General features: G+C 28.5%; 1 protein-coding gene across 6 annotated transcripts; it reads left to right on the forward strand.

The window, feature by feature from the left end:
* Positions 1-1,656: 1,656 nt before the first annotated feature.
* LOC142321023 (uncharacterized) lies at positions 1,657-17,591 on the forward strand. 6 transcript variants are annotated; one of them, XM_075359014.1, is made up of 3 exons: positions 1,657-1,781; positions 5,612-5,726; positions 17,201-17,591. In XM_075359014.1, the coding sequence occupies exons 2-3, from the start codon at positions 5,664-5,666 to the stop codon at positions 17,417-17,419; spliced, it is 282 nt and encodes a 93-aa protein (XP_075215129.1). In that variant the 5' UTR covers positions 1,657-1,781; positions 5,612-5,663; the 3' UTR covers positions 17,420-17,591. The 6 variants fall into 6 exon arrangements, 4 of the variants coding, with proteins under 4 accessions (XP_075215129.1, XP_075215131.1, XP_075215128.1 ...); XR_012755553.1 differs by having other exon boundaries at positions 1,663-1,781; positions 5,612-6,893; positions 17,201-17,334; XM_075359013.1 differs by lacking the exon at positions 1,657-1,781 and adding an exon at positions 4,197-4,332.
* Positions 17,592-24,208: the final 6,617 nt, after the last annotated feature.

Raw genomic sequence — 24,208 nt, forward strand, 5'->3', positions numbered from 1 at the left:
AATTATTATTAATGGTAAATTTTTTTTTTACAATCAGAGTTTAATAATCATCAATAAATGAATATATTTAAATTAAAAAATAAATATTAAAAAAAAGATGAAGTCTGATTCGCACCGATCTACCTTCCCCTTCTAAGACATTTCATTAATTAAAAATTCATTTGGCTATACCTCTGTAACCAATCAAAATAAGTACCACTTATGTGTGATATATCATTGAAAAACCTTTAATGAAGCCTTATTACTGCAGTTAAGAAAAAGCCCGAAATCGAAAAAGTATGAATTTTTGGCTTTTTTGGACAATTTTGATTCTGGCAAATGCAGTAAAAAAGGAATTACATAACTAGATGCTAAAACAGTCCTAAGTCCAAAATATTAACATCCGACTGCTATCGTTTCTGAGCTACGCGAGATACATACGTATGTACATAAATACATAAGTTCATACATCACGCCGAAACTTGTCAAATTGTCTTCAGGTATGGTCAAAATAGGCATTTCCATTGAAATCTGCAAACAGAAATTTTTCGTGATCACAATACTTCCTTTACTTCGTACAAGGAAGTAAGAATAGTTAATATAAATTGAAGTAGTTTTAATTAGTTTTGTTTTATAAACATTTAACTAAAATTAAATGAATGAAAATTATTAGAATTCTCTATAAAGGATCATAATTTTTATTATAAATTTTTACCTCAATCTTCATTTCTATTGCTTTTATTTGAAATATGAATAATAATTTTAATTTCGAATATTTTTTTGTATAAAATGTATTGAAAAAACAGAAAATAATTAAATAGCAGATTTTTACCTTATGTAAATGTAACCTTACTGAATTTGTAGATCCGTGTCGGACACTGGGATGTTTATAGACTGATGATGACGATGATGGGACAAACGTTTAATATACTTGACCGGTAAATAATTTAATAATCCGCACACTAATGTACCGTTGCTGAAGTTAGAAAGACTTAGAAACATTCAAAAGCCGTTTTGAAGAAACATATCTATGCAGCGCCCCCTGGCGGCTTATAACCGTAAAATTAATCTAAGAACCTGTTCTGAGATTATACATATATAATGAAAAAAACACATCGGAAATGGGTCCAGCAGGTTTTGAGTAAAATTGTAACAGGTATACTCAACACACACACACACGCACACACATGCACAAAACATCTTACCTTAACGCACATACCACTCCGTTCCGTCACGGGTAAAATTAAAAAAAAAAATTTTTTTAATTTAAATTGAAAAAATTGAAACGGGTTGGATCCTTTTAAAAAATATTATAAATGAGGATACATACAGCTTTTAAATTAAAGGTAAGACTGAACGCATACCTGTATTTAGAGAACAAGGAAACGAATAAAGAAATACATAGTTAAAAATCTATATTAATTTATATTTCAACGATATTACAAAAAAAAGTGTTCTTTGAACAGTGATAAGGAAAATTTTATATACACAGTGGTGCGTAATAATTGTATCTGTGTGTGTGTGTGTGTGTGTGTGTAACATTTGTAGTTTTTGTATATATGTGTGCAAATGTTTCTAGGAAAATAAAAATATCAATAATAAAAATTGCACCATGATAACAACAATTCTGAACAAATAATTTTTTCACATAAAATATTGACATATGAGGAAATAAATGAAAAAGAAAAGGTTGATCTCGATGAATTAGAATATAAATTCTGAGACGAAAAATGTTAAAACAAATTTGTTTCTCAGCTAAATAATCATCACCGTTTAATATCGTTATCATCATGAAGGCCATCGTGAGTAAATTTACCGTTTTTTACAATAACAAATTGTTAATTAAGATTATTATTATATTTTTATTTTTTTCATTCTTTATTTCATTTGAAGTATATTTTTATAAACATTAAAAATAAGTTTTATCTTATTTAGTATTTAAAGTATTAATTTCTTCAATACTTCGTAATGAACACGGATAAATGTATTCTTATTTTGACAAATATTTACCATCAGTTATTAACATGATTTAATAAAATTAAAAAATAATTTAATCAATAAAACAAAATTGTTTTTTTCATACCACGTGTAGGACTTTAGCATTATTAGAAACTGCTTTTGTTTTTTGTTTTATTTTCAAAAAACGGGCTATTATTCGTGTTATTTTAAGGTACTGATTTACGTCCACTTTTAGGACTTAAATGATGCAAAACTTAAGTAACTTAAAGTTAATCTCGGATTTAAGAACACGAGTAAATTAAGGTATTTGGGTGAAGTTATCCGACCAAACGAATGAACTAGAAAGCGAACATCGTCAAGTTCAAAAAGATTCTAAATTCCTATGGCCTAACGTAGGAAGTGTACAATAAGAAACGGATCTCAAGGATGGGCAAGATGAGGAATTATAGAATGGTAATCTTATCAGGAATTCTAAACTCTGAGGAATGAGTAGCTCTGAACAAAAAGGAAGAACATAAATTGGAACTTGCTGAAAAACGGATACTAAGGAAAGTTGTAGGGCCCAGAAAACCTAACGATGGTTGGAAATTAAGAAAAAATGCAGAGCTTTACCGGGAGTTGGATGGAATCAAGGAAGCAATACGTAAGCGAAGACTGACATTCTACGGCCGACTGAAAAAATGGATTCAAATAGGCTTACGAAGAAAGTTGTTTCTTCGTATACGAAAAGAGGTACAATATTTTTAATTTAATATTAAAATAATTTTTTTCTTATAAGAAAATTAAATTATTACAACCATAATTATATGAAATGTTTAAAAGTAACAAGTAAAACACGCAGAAAGCAAGTTTCAACTGGCTCACTACTGACACTGAGTAACGCATATGAAAAACACGCCATTACAGTCAACATAACTGCAACTGAGGTTGTTGTCTGTTGTCGATTTTACATTGAATGCAACTGAAGAACAACTCAACCAATCTTCATCAAACAGATCCGAGATCTGTCCGTAATAATTTTGGTGCGTTGTTAATATTTGTAATATATTTTGTTTCTTCGATGGAGATTGGTAAGCCTGCCTTTTTGGCCATTCCGAGTAGAACATTTATTTGTTATTCTGTTCTTTCGACATCTTTTGCCAAGAGGGCGAAATCATCTGCAAAGGACAGAGTTTCAACGTTCAGTTTCTCACTCGTATATCTGAATTTGACTTATATTCTATACATATTTATTTTATTTTTTTATTTGAAATATAAAAACTATATTTTCGCCATACTTGTTTTAGTAGTCAAGTACTTACACACGATACTCCAATCCAACAATATATATATAATATTTAATAATTATTTTGTATTTTATATATACATAATTATCTCTTAATTCATAAATTTTTTATTGTTGATAAAATTACCAAAATTTTGTAAAATTATAAAAAACTGATGATTTTTTAAAAATACTCTTTGATCAAATTGCTGAAATAATATCATTTAAATTTACTTTCTGAGTTTGTAACTTCGTATTATGAGTGAAACCTCTAATCAGATCTCTAAATCATTTGAAAACATTAGTTATTTTAAATTGCACTTGTTTTAATTATTATTGTTTTATAAAGTTTAAATGAAATATAAGTAAAAATTCTCTAAAGGGGATCAAAATTTTTTTGTTGAAATTTTAAAAATTTTACTTCTCGATTTCACGTCTATTATTTTTAATTAAAATATGAATACGCTTTTTAAATTTCAAATAGCTTTATAAAATTTATTGAAAATAAAAAAAAACAAACAGCTTTTTTATTTTAAATTGAAATATACATCTTGAGCAAAGGGGGGGGGGGTGGATTCATTTACAAATATTATAAATGAGGATACCATTTAAATGCCTTTAAATCAAAGTTAAGAAAAATTCAACTAGTTTCGTTAAAATTTCACTAAAACGCGCTTGCATTTAGAGAACAAGGAAACAAATAAAGAAAATATGTAGTCATAAATCTATATTAATTTATTTTTAATTGAAACAAAAGAAAATTGGAGTGATATCACCAAAAAAAAATGTTCTTTGAACTATGACAAGGAAATCTTTATATGCACATAGATTTGAAGTACTTATATGTGTGTGTGTATCAATTGTATTGTTTTATACATATGTGTGCAAGTATTTCTAGGATAATAAAAATATTAAGAATAGAAAATAAAAATTGTATCATGATAGCAAAACTGAACAAGCATGATGTTTTCCCATAAAATATTCACATATGAGGAAACAAATGAAAGAGTGAAGGACGATTTGGACGAATTTTTGGATATAAAGTGAGAGACGAAAAAATTTTTAAATATAATTTTTCCTCAGCTAGAGAATCAACAACGTTTAAAATCCCTATCATCATGAAGGCCGTCGTAAGTAAATTTACTGTTCATTACAATTACACATGTTTGATTCTTTATTCTTGTTTTTAATTCTTAATCTTGTTTTTTAGCATAATTTTATAAACAGTAAAAAGCAATGTATATCTAATTAAATATTTAAAATATTAATTTTTTCAATATTTGCTAATGAATACAAAAAAAATTATTTAATTTGATAAATATTTAACATCTGTTATTAAGATGTACGAATTAATAATAAAAAAAAAAGATTAATAAATAAAAACAAAATTGTTGCTTCACAGCATGCTTCACAAAAATGCTAATATATATATATATGAATTAACATTTTTGTAGCTTTTTGAACTATATATTGTAAAGATTGCATGTATATATATATATATCTTTAGCATTGTTGTATGTTTAGCAGTGTTTTTGGTTTTCCCCCAAAAAACAGGCTAAAACTTCAGTTACTTTAAAGTTTCGTCCACTTTTGGGAGTTAACTGTCGTAAAACTTATGTATCTTAAAGTTAGGCTTCAGTTAAACCTCAACATTTTAAGTCAATAGGAAGTATGATCATATCAATTCAGTAAAATATTAACTGTAAATGTATTTAACGGGATTTGAATATAGGTCACACATCTTTATAAAATAGGTGTAATAACTACTAATTGACAATGATGATAATAACATTCAGCAAGTGAGAATTTAGACTACTATTCTTATAAGCAATTAAACCTTTATTTCACTTTAATTGTATAAAATATGTGTAATTCAGATAATGTAATAATAAAAATGTAAACTTGTATTTAGTTATACCATATTCTATTAAATATTTACTATGTACAGCGCATAACAAACGTATGTTATCGTTTATCTTCTTTTTATCTTTATAAAATTTGTTGAGGTATTTTATTTGTTAGAGAATCATATTATTTGGAAGATGTTCTGAATTCATTGAAAATTTTGTAATATGTTGCTTTCAAACAATATATGTAACCAAATTTTTTTAAATTATTTTTTGTGAAATAAGATTATAAGTAAAATTGTTAATTATAAATAATTTTCCGACTTGTCACAGGGGAAGAGGTTAAATTTAAGCACTTCATTAATGCCCGGAAAGTTTAGTACCGCAGGATAATTTTATTATTGCGAATTGCGAATCCCGGGATGGTTTTTTGTTTACTTTTCCTTATAATAAAGTATAATAAAATTCTTTATTAAAAAATATGCAATTTTATTTTTATGATCGATACATTATGAAAGAAACAACTCTGCTTCTTTTTATAAATCGAATTTATTTTTTGCAGGCTGTTCTCTCCATCCTCTTCTTCATCGTTTTGGCTGTCGTCTCCGCCGCCAATGTTCAACCAGTCGCTAAGGAAACCCATAGGAAAAGAGCAGCCACTTACTACCCATACAGAGGTTACTTGTACTCCGACTCCCCTTACTCAGCAACAGCTTATCCCTATTTTGCATTATATTATGGAGCATACCCACACTACTATAAGTCAGCGACCATCGAATGAATAATAGTCTGTCAAAATTTTTAACTCGTTTCAAATTACCGAAATACACTACGAATTAAGAAAAATATCTTTTTCAACCTTAATTACAAAATATTTGCCTTTTTGAGTAAATTTATTTATTGACTACATTAAATCACAGTTTCTCTAAATAAAATATTATATACTTTTTTTTACTAAACATAAATTTCTTTATTAAATAATTATTCTACAATGCAGTCTTTGTTGAACAGTTCCTGTTTTCTGTTGACAGGGTTTTTAAACGATGTCAATAACCACGGTGAAATTCCGTACCCACTATCTACAAGCAAGCAGAAATTACTTTTAAATTGTGACACAATCTGATATACTGAACTCTTGACTCCAAATACTGGAGTACACTTTTGGACCGCTGAGCGTTTACATTAGTAATCATTTCAGTTGAATCACAAGTGACTTTCCCATTAAGACACGCAAAATTACCTTCAAATGCAGATGATTTTTTAATTCTGACATTTGTGCAATCGAGTGCACCAATAACTGTCTTTATCTGAAATCAGTTAGATCACTTCTCTCTAGCTACTTCCATTGCCTGTAATTCGGATGGAAATTTGATCCATAAATGTGCTTTCTCCTTTATGCTGTCGCCTACGCTATTTATAGTCTTACAGACTGTTGAGTGGTGTACCCCAAAATCTTGCGGAACTCCTGTTTGAAATCTATTGTCAATAACGAATCGCAAAAATATTTTCATTTTCTGGCGTCAGTTAGGAGCTCCTCCTCTAGTTTCATCTGTCTCCCAAAAATTCATCTGAAAGGTAATCTATGTTTTCGCTTTCAAACCGCAAAAACATCTTTGAATTACTGGCTAATATCCTTTCTCTCTAAGTAAATTTTCTCTTTTCGAAATCTTATAAACCCACCCGTCTCAAATTAAATGCAATAGTCGCCAGTGCTGTAATCCAAGTATTCTCAACGGCTATCTTAAAAATAAATAAATATTAACTTATTTATTTAAGTCAGCGTTCGTTTTTATTCGACTAAAAATAAGACATTACTGGAAAAACCCTAAGTAACTTCTTACAAGGTAAGTAAACACTGATTAAATAAGTATGCTTATTACAGTAAGAGAATACTAAATTTTTAATGAATTCTTGTTTTTATTCAATGAACCCAATTATATAATTTAATTTCCTTATAAGCAAAACATTTATTTAAATATTAAATTAAAAAAATTATACCTCTTTTAGTTTTCTCAATTAATTTATGTTTTGTATATTTCTTGTGCACAAAATTATACAAAATAAAATAATAAAAATTCAGTCTTCTTACGCAGAATTGCACGTGAGTTTTTTTTCAAATTAAATCTATCTCTGCTTGCTTTTATTAGAATTTCTCTTGCTAAATTTTCTCTCCGAATTTAAGTGTTTTTCTCTCTTGAACCTTTTTTTTTTTCATTTATCAAGTTTTCTTTAGCTTGTGGTTGTTCTTTTTTTACAATTTTTTTTTTTTATTTTAAACTTGAAACAAGGAAACAAAGTCACTCCAGTTTATGTCCCCTTACATTCTTTTTAAAATCCTACTATAAATAGAAGATAATAATAGAATATTAAAATATTAATATTAAATATCTATTGTTTAGGTTTTTAATATATCCAGAAAGATGGAACTTGAATGAAAGTCAGTTAGTAGTTCTTGCACTACTATGAATTTGTTACAAAATTATCTGTCATTTTTTTCTATTTTTGTTTTATATGCATGGTTTAATAAATATTCTATTTCTTCCTAGATTTAAAAAATAGATATATTTTAATATTTTATTTGTCTTGTTGGTATAGAAACACATTACTCAATATACAATTATGTATTTAAATATTCCTTTTATAATGATATAATTCAATCTTTCATCCGGAAGTCCTGGTTTGAATCAAGGTCCGATCCGGCATTTTTAAAATGCTACAAAATGTCTATTCCATGTTATCACAGAAAAAGCTTGTGTAGTGAATTTAAATTTAAGAAAAACTATTTTTTTTTATTTTTTAAATTGAACCGACCTTATAAAAAATTAATTAATTAAAATTTAAAAAAATAAATTTTACTGAAAAGGGAAAAATAATTTTTCCAGTACTTCTCAACACAACCTTTGAAACTTATTTTTCGTAGTCGGCGCCAAATTCAAAAATATTTCGAGACCCGTATCCGTAATTCATATCTTGTGTACCCGTTCTCATTCAATTTATTTTATTTATTTTTTTTATTTTAGTTCTATTTTTTTGGGATAGGTTTTTTTTTTTAAAGTTTTTATTTTAATTTCTTTTATCTGTCTAACTTCATCGAAGTTGAAATATGAGCAGGCCTACAAAACAGACTGCTTGAAAGGAAAAAAATTGGTATGGTTTTACATCCTGTAAACAACGCAACACTACGCAATATGTTGTTATTTTAATGATCGGCCCAAAATATTATTTACTGTATGTTTTCTGTACTTTGTGTCCAAAAAAGTGGCTCAAATATATATATTTTTTTTGTTGCAAACTAAACAATCTTTCTGTTTAATTTTAAATTGTTGTTTTACTCGCCTGTGCGAGTAAATTTTGTTTCCAAAAAAATTATAGTATAAAGCCGATATTGTCAGATGAAGAAGTCTAAAAAGATATAAGATAAAACTCTGTTTTTAAATACATATCTAAACACTAATTTTTTATAACCTATTAATGAAGTTATGGAACGTTGAATGGAATTGAACTATAGAGACAGGCACGAAACGGGATATTTTTTAGAGATAATTTATCCTAATTTCTAAAAGTTTTGTTCAAATAAATCGATCTTAAATATATTGAAGAAAATAACAAGGTTTTATGTAGTATTAGGAGGTTCCATCCGCTGGCCGCTTTGCAGCCAGCATTTCATCATTTTTCTTACCATGTTATATAGGGAGAACCATATACATAACGTAACCATATGTTCGCTCATATCTCAACTCAGAGATGAGGAAATATTTTGAGTAAGGTCATATTAGGTGTCACTTGAGTCTCCTAATATTTTAAGCAATTGCCTATCCCAGGCAATTTTAGGTCTCAAGTTATTGCAATTTTCGCGTTTTAAGCATTTTCCTTATAATTTTATAATATAGAATGATAATATAATAATAATAATAATTATTATTATTATTTTTATAAATCGTCACAAAATTTTATGAGAAATGTCAGTTACAATAAAAATAATTAGATTAAATAATTTTTTTAAATAATGAAATTCTTACAAAATATAAAATTTCTGCCATAAAATTACACGTTATAAGTAATATTAACTTGCATTGAATTTTATTACAATATATATTTTTTATTTAAAAAATCTGAACTCCATACGATTTTCACTTTTTTGTGATAGATCCATTAAACTAATTTAAAGAAAAGTGCTGAAAAAATTTGGTGTAATTAAAACATACGGTCATTTACATGTTAATTAGATATAACATTGTTATTTAGATGTTAATTAGATAGAGTAGGTTACATTTAAATTCTTTATTTGATAGGTAAAGAGGAAAATGTTTTTATTATAATAACAAAAGTGTTAGAAGTTAAACAATAATTAGACAGGTTGATTTTTAAATTTAACCTAATTTAGTAAAATATTTGTTAAAATCATCATTTACATCAAAAGAAGACATATTTTTGTGACGACTAAGAACGTACAAGAATGGCGGCGATGAAAGATTTTAATTTTATTTATAAAATAAAGAGAAATTGTTTGTATCTTAGCAAAAATCTCAAGAACCGCTACTAAATTTTAACAGTTGCTTCATTATGCAATTTGGAGTATCATATGCTATATTAAGATGAAAAAGGTAATAGAAAACAATTTATTAGAAAGTGTAAATAATAAATGATCCGTTACATTGCTGCACTTCTCAATCTGGCAGCTAAGTGGCGAGCCGCTAAATTCTTGTGTTCCTTTCTCATGGCGAGCCGCTGCCATGATATTTTTCACTAGAGATATGTTCAATAGATATTTATATGATTTCGGTTTACCAACAATAATTCGTGATGAACAAGATAATGAAAACCCCTATGATGCAATATCCCGAAATTATTTTAATATCGATGAACTTTAAGAGTACATAAATATTAAACTTTCTAAATTAGTACCAGATCAAAGCCAAACATATGGTTCCATTACTCACAATATCCATAGTGATAGAAAAACAGTATTTTTTTTCTTTAGATTCTCCTGGAGGCATTGGGAAATCCTTTTTGATTAATCTACTTCTCGCATACGTTCGATCGATAGGGTAACTGGGCTCTTGGTGTCACTGCGACGCTCCTCGCTGGTGGTCATTCAACTTTTAAATTGCCTTTAAACATATCATGTGGACGAGAGTTAGTTTTCTCTATACGTAAAAATGGTCGTCTTTATAAAACTTTCCAAGATACAAAACTTATTATACGGGAAGAATGCACATGATTCATCTATTCATGTTGAAGTGATTGAACATGCTCTCAGAGATCTTAGATCATGTGATAGATAAATTGACGGGAGGCATAACTTTGTCTTTGATGGAAATTTTCTGTAAAATTTACAAGTGCGAACAAAACCGCACTCGGAAATGTTAAAAATCTATAAGAGCTCTTCATAACCTGTGTGTAGAGCTTTTTATTTTGTATAATCTGTATGAGCATTTAAGATTAGACTGAATTTAAATTCCAAGAAATTATACTAATGTAGTTTTAGTATGAGATGTTTTAGTGTGTTTTAGACACTTCCTTGACAAACAAAAATATTAGGTTGTACATTTTTAGTAAAAAATATTATTCACTATTTTTTTAAATTTTAAATTCAGACTCATTTACATTACTTCGATCGACATCAATTCGATTCCCTTACATTTACTGTTGATCGTAAAATAAATAAGCATTAATGACATCGAATGATAACACAAACTTTATGAGCATATATTTACGGAAAGAATTTTCATAATCTATGGCTGTTCTGTTATTAAGAAATACTTCAAAAATTTACAATATTAATATTAAATTTATAGTAGGACAATTGTCTTTTCATGAAAATATAACAGATTCTTTCATATCATCATGCAAGTTTTAATTTCTTCCACCATTTGGGGAAAATTTTTTTCCGTACCCATTATGGTTAATAGAATTAAAATCAGTTGATACTTTTTGGAAAATTAAAATTCTTTTTTTTAGATCAGTCTTCGCTTTAATTTTTAATGTATTTAATTACATACATTTATTTTTATTTGTAACAGCACTACGTATTTTATATCTTTATCTTTGTTTTAATTACTTAGAAGTAAATACAGATTAGAAAATAATATATATATTATTACAAATATAGAATTATTATTATATTTCTTAAAAATAAAGGAATATATATATATATATATATATATATATATATATATATATATACATTTTTATTAGGCGAAAAGCCAATAAAATATAATTGTTTAAAAATTTATGTGCGTGTTAATTTGCAGTAAACAAATGCTAATTTTGAAAAAATTAGTCCTAAAAAATTATATATATATATAAAGTTAATAAAAAAATTCAACTCACCGGGTTGGTCTAATGGTGAACTCGGCGTCGTAAATCAGCTGATTTCCAAGTCGACGTTTTCAGGTTCAAATGCTAATAAAGGTATATGCTTTAAAGGTAAAAGCTTTTTACGGATATGAATACTATATTGTGGATACCAGTGTTCTTTGAAGATTTGCTTTCAATTAACCACAGATATCAGGAATAGTTGGCCTGAGTTTGATCAAGACTACACGTTTACTGGTACAGTTTCATTACACTGATAAGTCGCCAGTGTCTTTAATTGATGATGATTAATGGAAATAAGTAAAACTATCAACAAAAAAAAATTCAACTATTTCTTCTTTTTTTTTTAAAAAGGCAAGAAAGAAGGCAGTTTCTTTCTTTGCATATAATTTTCCAGAACGCTATTAAATTTCTACAAAATCGATTGATTTGATATTATAGGAAATATATAATTTATATATATAAAAAGATTTTATAAAAAAATAAAAAATGTTGTTTTTCTACAGTAACTAGTTCAGTTACAGATTTCGTTGGGGTCTTAAAACACTCATTACATTAGGCCACAGATAACCAGCATGCACCGACTACGCTCACTCAATTATGAGAAGAGTTTTATAGGAACCTAACTTCTCTCATACTCAATGGCATTCAAATCGAGATATCTCAGCAACTAATTAAGACACAGAATTCGTATTGGTTTTAAAACACTTACCACGTCAAGCGCCATCAAATGAGTACATATCGATTTCCAACACTTAATTCAGATAATAGTATTGAGAGAATATACACATTTCCTCACTTTTGAAAATACACTCAAACTGCTGTATCTCAACAACTAATTATAAAGTTTGTTTTGGTTTTAAAATACTTATCGGAGGAATCTAAAAAAAGAGCGTTAAGATAATCAGGAATCTACCTATCTGAACCACGTTTTAGCCGTGGACAATTACGACAGCTAATGTTGTGTGGAAAAAGGTCTTATGAACCACACGGTAAATTATCTATTATAACTTAATTTGTTTACTGCTACTGTGGAGTAGCACGGGTCCTCTAGTAATAATAATTATGACCTCAAATAAATTTAGTAATAAAAGTATTTTCACGCAAAAATTCAGGAAAATTATATGGTAAACTTAAGGCAAAAAGTAATAATAATCTTCAATTCCAGAGAGTTGCTACGGTCTATTTTTTCTGTTTCATTAATTTCTTGTCTAACCTTTATTAAGATGAATATTTTCTCCTCATGTTTTTTTCAATATTTGTTTATCATTACGACAGCGTTTTTGTAGACATAACCTTAAAACAAGATTTAAAAAAAATTAAATAAAATAGACTTAGAAAGATATCGTTAGAACCGACTTCAAAATACAATTTTTGTAAAAATAGTAAAATACAAAGTGAAAAATATTTTTATGGTACTAGCAACTAACTTTTAATTGGACGCTGACTCCAATAAAAATCTGTTGGTTTTATTCCTATTATTTTTAACTTTATTTTATTCATTTGAAAAGCATAATATCTGATTAAAATTTTTATAACTGGAAAATGGTTGCTATATAACAATTTTTGTATTAATGTATTTTGTTTCTTTCAGTTGCTAATATCTCTTCTATAAGTAATTACGTAACATTTACTTTTTTTTATACGACTGCCCAAAGAAAGAATGCAATGTATGTAAGGTGAATGTGTGTATGTACTCGTATGTTTGTTCTACCGTAGCAGCTCAACCGCTGAATCGATTTAGATGTATCACCCCGCGTTGGAATTCTTACATTACTGGGAGTGTCATAGGCTATATAAATAAATAAATATATACAAGTATATGTTTAAATAAATTTGAAAAAAATCTGTCGGATGAATTATAATTATGTATAATTTGCTATTCTTTGTAACTTCCGACTTTTAATAATTATAGGAGAGGGAAATTACATCTAAAAAATATGTTTACTTACATTACAAACTTTTAAACACAATATATATTCAACAGTACTATTATTTGGACCACATCAGGCAATCTGGTAATAAATCATTTTTACTGTTAATATTATTTGTTGTATAATAACAGGATATAATTAAAGAGTTAAGACAGAATTTAAATTATTTATGATACTTTAAGAAATAAGAAGTCTTTTCGTCCGGGCTGAAAAATAAGGTGAAGCTAAAAATTATGAACCTGTCACTCAATAATACTTCATCGTGTTTCTAAATCATTTTAAAATGATATATATATACAAATACACATATACGTTCATTGAACACAATGAGATAACTCGATGATTAAGGCGGGTCAAGAATTATGGTGGAGGGTGCAATAAATTATTTTACGTATTTTTTCAATGCTGTAAGTAATGACCCACCCGGACATATAAAATCCTATAAATACAAATAATAATTCATGTATTTCGTAGAAACATTCGTACACTCTTCAAGTGAACATCGAAAAATCAACAACAACTATCTTCAACATGAAATTCTACGTAAGTTTCTTATTTCTGTTTACTTATGTCAAAGTTAGAAATAATTTTAATTACCTTTCATTCGAAATTCAATAGTCGGAGTTGATTTCTCTGAAGGTAATGACGTTTATTTTAAGTTCTGTTTTTAAGGATATATTTTTTAAAAGTTTTTCTGTTTTAAGAACAGAATGAAGGATTCTTTTTTATAATAAGGTGAGTGTGAACTATATTTTATTGATATATTCGGCGCTTTAAAAAAGCCAATTGGAAAAACATTTTGGTTTGTCTAGCAGAGAATACCTGTTGTTTTTAAGAATAATTGTATCATTTTTATGTGTAATTTTTGTCTTCAAATCAAATCTACTACCACGTTTTCGGTTATGATTCGTAATAAATTACATTTTTATTTTTTATTTTACTACTCTTAACACAGAATTTAAATCAGTTTAAAGTTCGGGAGTCGGTCTTTCCCAATTTTATGCTGACCATGTCTGTAACAAAATAGTTAACTGAACCCAAGTTATTCACGTTATAAACCGTTTATCTAGTAGAGAGATGCATTTTTAACAAGAAATTTTGCCTCAAAAACAATTTATTAATATTCCTATGAATTTTTTAAGTTTATCTGAAGGTTCCTAACTGGATAGTAGGTAAGAATCGGTGTTCAGAAAAACGCCTAATAATTCAATTGTCAATCGATAATATTAAAAATTGATTATAATCATTATATTCATTCTACCTGTTTGCTTTCCATAACCCAATATGAAGTTATCACTGTAATATGAAAATATAATATCAAGGAAGTTTGAAAATTACAACATTAAGAAAGTAGTAGCGCCTCGGCCTGTCATCCGAGGCTCCTAGGTTCAGATCCAAGTCAAGCATGGAGTTATTCATACGCTACAAAATCCCACCTCCATATACCCATGTATAAGCTTTCCAAATCTTTTATGGCGAATTAATTGATCAAAAAAGCAATTATTTATGTATTACATTACTAATACAGCATTATTTTTATGTACAGTATAATCTTGTTTAACAGTCAGTTAAAAGATAATAATAAATACAAAAAACAAATTAAAATAATTAAATAAAATTTAGGTGAAATCGAGTCAGATAAAGTATTAGGTAGTCTCTAAAAATAAGCTTAATTTATTCCTACATAATTAAATTTATTTTTTAGCATTATATGGAAAATATTTTTATTATAATTGTAGCATTCGTTAGGATTAAGAAATCAACAAGAAAAAACATCAAAAAGAGAGAAAAAAAATTGTTTTTAACACACAGACATACACAAATACAGCTAGAGGGGGAGTGACATAAAGAGAGAACACACACACTTCTATTTAATTTAATCTAATGTATGAATGACTATAATGTATATTAAACAATATGGAATAATTTAGAAAAACAGCTGTTTTGTAACATTAGTATTAGAGTATTGCTGAATTAATATAATTTAAATGATTTTGTGATAATTAATATTAGTTAACGAATGCTTACAAACAACTAAAAAAAATTCTTTCTTGAATAATTGAGAGAAATAAAATTACACAAAACTTGATAATACAGCTTCTTTGGTACAATGCCACAACATATAAATTCTGTAACAGCATGATGAAAACTCAATATTATCAAACCAAGAATATGGTACCCAAGAATAAGCAATATGCTGCATTTTGTTCATCCAAAGCCTATAATCTTTTCACTATAATATAAAAAAACAAGTAATATAAATAAACCCTTTTCTTTAAGTCTCTGGAACAACTTTTATTTTTACAAAAATCATTCTAATTGAACTTCATGTATAAGAAAGAGGTCTTTATAAAATAGTTGTGTGAAGAGTAATAATAATAATAATAAAGAGAATTAGTGAAAAAGTGAATTAGTGTCAAAATAACGCCAAAAAAATAAAAAAAGGTCGTTTTTTTCTGAATAAAATTAGTGTCGCAGAGGACACTTACAATCATCTTCGTTTTAAACAAACCCTCATCATAAACAATAAATCAAATAGCAGTTGGAAAAAGTGTTCCGAGAAAGACTCCGCAAAATCCTGAAGACCGAGCTCAACTCAAAAAACAAAATCAAAGTAATTAACTCTTGGTGTGTGCCAATCTCACATACTCAGTTGGAATTGTTCATTGGTCCCAGACAGATCTTGAAAGCCTGAACATCTTGGTACGCACAATATTAACAAAATACGGATTCATCACCCTAAATCCGCAGCAGAACGTTTGTATATATCTCTCGTAAAGAAGGTGGTAGATACCTTCTCGACCTGAAGTCACTTTGTAACAGACAGATTGCATCAATGTAGTGATATTTTCTCTCCAGTTCTGAAACATTATCATTGCACAAAGCAATAGTTACATCTGACAAGGGCTATTCCGCTCTAAAACTGAATGTTGACAATTTCTATCCAATATCACTACAACTAGTGATAGGTTCTAAGCATGGAAATCTAATTCACTCCACGGTAGATTTCCATATTCTTTTGAAAATGCCGATAAGGACGCATCTACGCGTTGGCTAAGGGATGGGTCTCTATTTGGAGAATTTGAAGTGTTTATCCACGCCATCCAGACCAGGTCATTGTGACAAACAATTACAAAAAGTTCATTGGAAAATCAGAACATCAGTGATGAGTGCAGAGTATGCCATCAACCATCAGAAACAATTGATCATTTGATAACTGGATGCTCCAACTTGGCTAACACGGAATATCTGCATCGCCACAATCTTAGAGTAAACATTGTTCATCAGGCATTGGTATTAAAATTAGGACTTGTAGATGACAGGGAACATTGTCCTTATTATGAATATAAGGCCAGACATACGTTGGAAAATGTGCATTAGACACTGTTTTATGGTCTCCCCATGCACACTGACAAATTTATTGCTGCAGATAGACCAGACATGGTTCTACACAACATTAGAAAAATTTGTTCTACTCATTGACGTCACTCACCCATCTGATCACAATATTAATAAGGTTGAAACAGATAAAATAACCAAGTACAATCCTTTGATAATAGAATATAAAGAAATTTGCAGACTTAACTCAATAAAAATTATTCCCATTGGGATAACAACAAATGGATTAATTATCAGAAATTTAAAGAAATACGTAGAAAAGGTTGGCTGGATCCTAAAGTCATAATTCCAAAAGCCAAAAAAATCTGTAAGTCTGGAGACGTGCAGGATTGTACGTACTAAGTTAAATCACCACAGCACTGAATGAGGTATGCCCCAGTGGCCCCTCATAATGGAATTCCGAATGTGAATTTCCAAGACAAATAATAATGATTAAAAAAATAATACACAAATAATGATTTAATGAATTAATTAATATATTTTTCTTTTATTTATTACAGGGAATTTTTGTATTAGCTGTTGCCTTTTTCGCTACTGTAGCTTTGGCACAAGAAAAGTCCAAGGAACCAGAATCTCTTCAAAGCGTGGAAGCTCCAAAGGAGAATTTGAAAGGAGCTGAGGCAGCATATTTGGCCTACGCTTACGCCGCGTATCCTTACGCCTACTCTGCTTATCCTTATGTTGTGCCACCAGCAGCTGCCGTCATCCTTCGCCGGTAATCCAAAGTAAAACGTGTCTAAAATTCAGAAGCCAAAAAGTAAACCACAATAATGGAATAAAAGATAAATGAAGACCAGTTTTTTGACAAAATTAAATAATTTATAATAATAGGCCTATTATGTATATTTTATGAATTAAAATATATTATTAAATTTATTTTTATTAAATAAAATTAAAATTATTATTACATTTGAAAGTTATAATTCAGTTAATTAATTCCTCTTAAAATAAAATTCAGTAGACACAACTCATCTTTCTATCTGCTGATTATAAAAATAACCTGACCAGGATTGTGATACTTTATTGACTGTATAAAGACGGGCCTATTGCTCCCTCCAAATAAATATCTTCTTAATACGATATTAGGACAATAAACAGAAATTAGCGAAACTTAATAATTAAATGATATAATAAATAACATTACGTAATAAAATTTTTCTTCAAAATTAAATTTAAAAAATTGTTAGTTTATTTGGTATTATTTTAACCAAATGATAAACATAAAGGGACAATTCCGCAGGCCGTTCTGAATTTATTAACTACTTACAACCCACTATAGCTTCAAAAATTGACCTGTTGAGTGTGAATATGAGTGTCCTTTATCGGATAGTGTCTTTTAGATCCTCTAAACTTGATAACTCAACACAAACATCAGTTTGGCCTCTATCGGGATGCCATCGATGCAAAACCACGGCAGACATTTTTATTAGTTATTTTCACAACTTATTATTGCTTTCGTATGGTTTCTTCCAACCACGATCGCCTACCGTAACTTACAACCCTCAACTACCAAATTAACCCATTCGCGAAAGCGCGATCCCTGCGCCTTCCTCTAACACCGAAGGTTTCACACAAAAACTCTTCCTATATTTAATTTCAGTGAGAGTATGCAATCAAATCTGACTTGATAGTCTTTAAACACCAGAAATACTATCCTTATACCAATACTATCCTCATATTCGCATATCAAAACAAGTGTTGTTCGCATCTAAACTAAATTTTGTCGTACAATTCAATTTAATCGAAGTTCTATTGATTTACTTAAAAATCAAAAAAATAATTCAAAAATTTATTGAGCCTCTGATGAAAATATATCCTATTTCTCTCTTCTCTGGTCTGCTTTCGGAAGCGAAGTCGACGACTACACCCTCCCACACCGCAGCTTCATATTAGGGTTCTCCACCCATCCATTCTCACCCTAACAGCCAATATCTCAGCTAATCGGGTCTCGATTCCAAAACGCCTATCTTGGTGAAGTAAGAACCCCGGCGGAATCCTAGTCACCCGGGATGCTATTCTATATATACATATATAACAGCATCAGACCCCCTAAGCCATCCTCCGCAGGACTAAGAATTCCCAGTCTGACAACAAAACTTAGTCAGTAATATCTCACAGTTTTTGAACAAATACTTAAATTAAACAAATTATCACCTACTTCTTTAATAAATCTAATGCCTCATTTAGAATAATATGAAAGTCGGTAGATTGCAATACTAATAAGAAAAATATGTTAAGGATGTACTAATGATTGATTTCTTTTACATTGAACATAACTTGGGATATTTTAAGGCATATTTAAAAATAAAAACCATATGTTTTGAGTAAATAGTTTATTTAAAATTATTAGGAAATTTAAATAAAGGAAAATTGATTAAGTCGCAAAAACTGAGCATAAAATATTATGCTGCTACATTCTTTGCAGCAAGTTTGAAAATTTTAAAACGTTCTGAATTGGTTATTTTTTATCATTCAAAAAAAGATTAAACTGCATTGAATGATTTATTTATTCTATGGAATGATTGTAAATTGTACTGACGGTATCTGGTATGTAAAATGCACTAAATCGGCTTTTTAAATTACGCTAAAGTAAGGTCATAATTTTGTTTTTGTTTGGATTATTATAATTGTTTAATTTTACTATTTACTTGAGATTTTATTTTTTATTATTATTGTTACAACCAAAAGAAAATTTAATTGAAAATTTATTATGAATCATCAGGTGAAATTCATTCACATAAAACATTAAAAAAAATTCTCGCGATAAAACTAACTTCTGTTTTGTCCCAAAAATTTATTTAAATAGAAATAACTATATTAGGCAGTGTTCAGTTTTCAGTTCAATTTACCACTCCACCCACTTTATGAAAGTCATGACATCACACGTTTCTTACAGAGCTGTAAAGATTAAAAACAGCTGTATCATCAACATCATGATCCAATTAAAAATCAAGTTCACAGCCGGTGCAGTAACATTTTGTCAGAATGTATAAAACACGAAAATATATTTTTTAAATTCAGTATAGCTGGTCATAAGGCCTTAAAAAGAGAAATTTTTGTTTAATAAAGTCATCCAACATTTATATAAATAAAAACAAAACGGTTATTGGAATTTTCTTGTTTCGTAGACTGTTTTCATTAAATAAATATAATCTAGCATTAAATATAGTGTTAAGAAAAAAGTTATAGTTAAAACTGATAATAATCAGTTTTATTCAAATAACTAAAAATAATTATTTTCAGTTATTTTAACCTGTCATTACCATCATTTAAAAAAAAAACATATTATCATGTAATTCTTTGCTAATTATAATACATTAGTGTTTTCATTTAATTTTTTTTGTATTATAAAAAAAGATAATTGAAATAGTACATCGTGATTATAAGATTGACATGTAAGGTTATTTTGCATCTATCTTGTTTTGCATTGTGGTAAAAACAGGTTTAATCATACTTTATTTATATACATTAAAATAATTTGTATCTTTAAACCGGCTTTAAAATTACAATGTTTATAATAATTAGCTGATTTATTAACTTTTTTTTTCAATTTAATGACATCAAAAGTAAATTAATATCTACATAATTTTTTTTAAATGTTATAGTTTCTTCCCTTTTTTCCTATTTAGCCTCCAGAACCACCGTAAGTTATTACTTCAGAAGATGAATGAAGATGACATGTATGAATGTAAATTAAATGTAGTCTTGTACAATCTCAGATTAACCATTCCTGAGATATGTGGTTAATTGATCCCCAACCACCAAAGAACACCGGTATCAATGATCTAGTATTCTAATTAAAATATTATACTTTAAAATAGGATAAATTTGAGGTATTGTTATATTACAGCTCAGCATATCCGTTGATATTGTCGTACAATTGTTTCTTGATAAGAATCATAATTTCAATTGACCCCAAAATCTAAAGTACACCAGCACCACAAGAATAAAAGTCTAAATGAAAATTAAGTCTGATAGTATTTTACTTGAACCTGAGCCTGGGACTGACTGCAGTACTACTGTTTGTGCGCTATACAGTGAGTTCGGAAAGTTGCTGTGTAGTATGCTTTAGAATTATGTAGTGCTTCTGTTCTGCGTTAGATTAGTTGTCCTGTGAGTTCGTTATAAGAGCAAGATATCGGACTTGACAACTTGAAAAACAGAAACTTTTCCCCTACAAAACAGCGTATTCATAAACTGAAATCTATAAATCATGCCAAAAGACTAGATTATTGTGAGTGATTTAAACGTTTTATTGACCAAAATTAAGAAGGTATCCTCCAGACTACCTTTTTTACAAATAAAGCATAGTTTCATCTGGGTGAGTAAATTAATTCACAGAATATACGACTGTGGTCGTTCTAACCTCCATGAACAATCTTTACACGAGAAAAAAATTTGAGTCTGGATCGGTGTGAGTAGAACGTTCATTGTAGGTCCAATATTTTTTGAAAATTCAATTAATAATGATCATTGTTGTGCTGTTTTAACAAACTTCATCAGTCAGTTAACAAGTAGAAAACAATCACCGTTGGTTCCAACAAGATGACGCCACAGCGCACACAGCTAACAGATCAATGACTTTTTTACGAGATTTCTTTGGTGAATGAATCATTTCTAGGAGTTTGTGGTCTGCACGATCACCCAATCTGACTCCCTCAGATTACTTTCAATGGGGAGTAGGAAAACAAGCTGTATATCGCAACGACTGACGAACTAAAAACCTCAATAACGGCATACGTACGAGACATTCCAGTACATCAGCTGGTTAAAGTGTTTGTAAACAAATTGAAACGTGTGCAGTGTTGTACTGAAGTTGGAGGAGGTCATTTTCAACACCTTTTATAAACTAGTCCAGTTATTGTATTATCCGTTTCTATAATGAAATAAAAATATAAAATAATAATTAAGAAAGTTTCGTCATTACACTTCTATAATTCCAGTGCACAACTTTCCGAACGCTATCTATTAGCTAACTGCGGTCAATATTAAATCGAAAATTAGCCATCTTAGGATCTAAATAAATATCTTAATCGTATTTTATCTTTTGACTTTCTTTTTTCCGAATATATTTTTCATTTTTTTCCATGTTTTCACTTTATTTCTTTACTCCATCTGTAGTCATACTTCTTTTTCGGTTTTTTCTGTAAATTCTTATTTTATAAAATAATATTTCTAAATTTATTTCTATTTAAGATTATTTTTTCCATGATATTTAGTTCTCTCATCTCCTTTAAGATTTAATTAAAGCACTTACTTTTAGTTTTTTGCTTACAGACAAAATGAAAAATTCTTTTAGTCAGTGTTTGTCTTCCATTCTGAAAAGATGTCCAAAAAATATTAGTCTTCTTTTCATTATAACATTTGAAATTCTGTCGTTAAACTTATAAAGCTCTTCACTTTATCTAATCCTAATAATAATAATGATAATATCATTTTATTATTCTCTTCTATTTAAACTGACCTTAATACATTCTTCTTAATGTATTCCTTTCTTTCTTCTCTAGCTCTTCAATTTTGCCTATTTTAGTCACATAAATACTCCAAGGCATACAAACATTCAGACCTATAAACTGTACTGTAATGCCAAAATTTTGTTTTTCTGAAAATTGATTTTTTATTGTATAAATGCTTTGTTAAGCAATAAGCAAGATCCACTTTACTAGCTCTAAATTTATTCAATTCTTTAGAGAAGGCGTTGGGTTTAATTATTTCACCTAGATATTTAATTTTTTTCACTTTATTAATTTTTCCAAACACATTTTTTAAAGTCTTCGGAGTATTTTTAATATTTGTCATAAATTCAATTTTTTGGTATGAGATTTGTAAACGTGTTTTTTCAGCTATTATTTTTAAAAGATTAATTTGAATTTCTGTAGTTTAATATCCGGGGACAAAATTGCCAGATCATCTGAAAAGGCCTAACAGTTTATTTTGATATTTTTAACTTAAGACTTAAAGACAGACTGGTAAAAACCTTAAAAGATGGAAACTTTAAAATTTCCATCTTTTGTTCTATTCCCTAATTACCTTTCCAAAACTGTATTAAACACTCTCACCTTACCTCACACCTATTTTATTTCAAAATATTCAGAACTTAGTCCTTGAAATTTTACTTTTGAGAAAATATTTGGATGGTTTCTTTTACTAAATTCAATGTTTCGTTGTCTACTCCAAATTCCATTAATATGATAAACAAAACGTTTCTATTTGATTTAACTATTTAATATTAATTTAATTTTAGGATTTTAAAATTAAAGATGTTTTTATCGTAAAGTTTCATTGCAGTTAATAATTCATTAATTTATGTGAGATTAATATGACTTTTACATAACCTTGTAACCGGATTAGATCTGGTTATATATTAACATAATAAAGTCTGCCACTATCACCCACGATTAATTCACCCGTTCGCCGATTAATGGGAAATCTGCAATTTGGCGTAATTATTTTTTTACGAAAAATTATTTTGATTAATATCTTAAAGGTAAAATTAAAAAAGGTTGCAAAGGAGTGCAAAAATAACAAAAAAAAAAACTGGAAACTAGAAACCTGGCAGTTGTTTTTAAATATAACACTTTAAGTTTTAACCTTCGTGTTTGAAGTAGTGTTGGAATTGCTAACAAGATTAGAGTGAAATGGATAGTGTACGGTAACTTCTCGGGCACAGCAATCCCCCCACTCTGCGCACCAAGTTAGCTATCTAAATTGTGACGAATTGCTCCTAAAATGTTGATAAAGGATACAAATAGATAAATGGAAAAGCCTTTAATGACCTCCAGAAAATTGTATAGCCACTCCTCGAAATTTTAATCATACTATACCAGGATTATTATTAACGAAAGTAAGAAGTGAAATATTTCTCTTAACTTTTTTTACCGAGTCGAATAAACTGCTGCATAAAATCAAACCAAGCATACTGAAATATAGATTATATTTACTTTACCCCTAAAAGCGGCAAATCAACTCTGTTCATCACAGGAACTGGCCATATAATGACATGATTACTCTCAGATAAAGCAACTTTGATGAGTGCCACTTGTATCTCAAATTCTTTTTATCGTTATAATTATAAAAAATAATAATTATAGTATAAAGAAATAAAGTTATTTTAGCCCTTTCTACGGAAAACAGTGCATTACACTCCCTTGACATTTTAATATATTAAACAATACCGAAATAAATAAATCGTAATAATAAACAAAATCATAGAATTCGGATCTGCTATTATATTTAGTATCAATCTTTATGATTTAGGTTTGGTCAAATAAAATAAGTTAATTGTTATAAAAAAAAAAGTATTTTAAATTCTCCTCCTAAGTGTATTAAACTGTCACCTAAAATAATTAAAATGAATACCACTTGTCTCGTAACGTGTGGTAAAGTTTGTAATAACAAATAGTACAAGTATTTTGTTTGGGTAGTTTTATGCACATGTCTTATTTTATATTTTATAATCATTATTATTTCACGCCAATTTTATATAATTTTAAACTATAGGTAGTTGT

The sequence above is a fragment of the Lycorma delicatula genome, chromosome 3, assembly GCF_047948215.1.
Source record: "Lycorma delicatula isolate Av1 chromosome 3, ASM4794821v1, whole genome shotgun sequence".
Taxonomy (NCBI): Eukaryota; Metazoa; Arthropoda; class Insecta; order Hemiptera; family Fulgoridae; genus Lycorma; species Lycorma delicatula.

Bases quoted from the DNA above. Each gene is read 5' to 3' on its own strand.
- LOC142321023 (XM_075359014.1), top strand. From the start codon at position 5,664: ATGTTCAACCAGTCGCTAAGGAAACCCATAGGAAAAGAGCAGCCACTT. The intron at 5,727-17,200 runs GTTACTTGTACT...TATTTATTACAG, and splicing joins CACTTACTACCCATACAGAG to GGAATTTTTGTATTAGCTGT.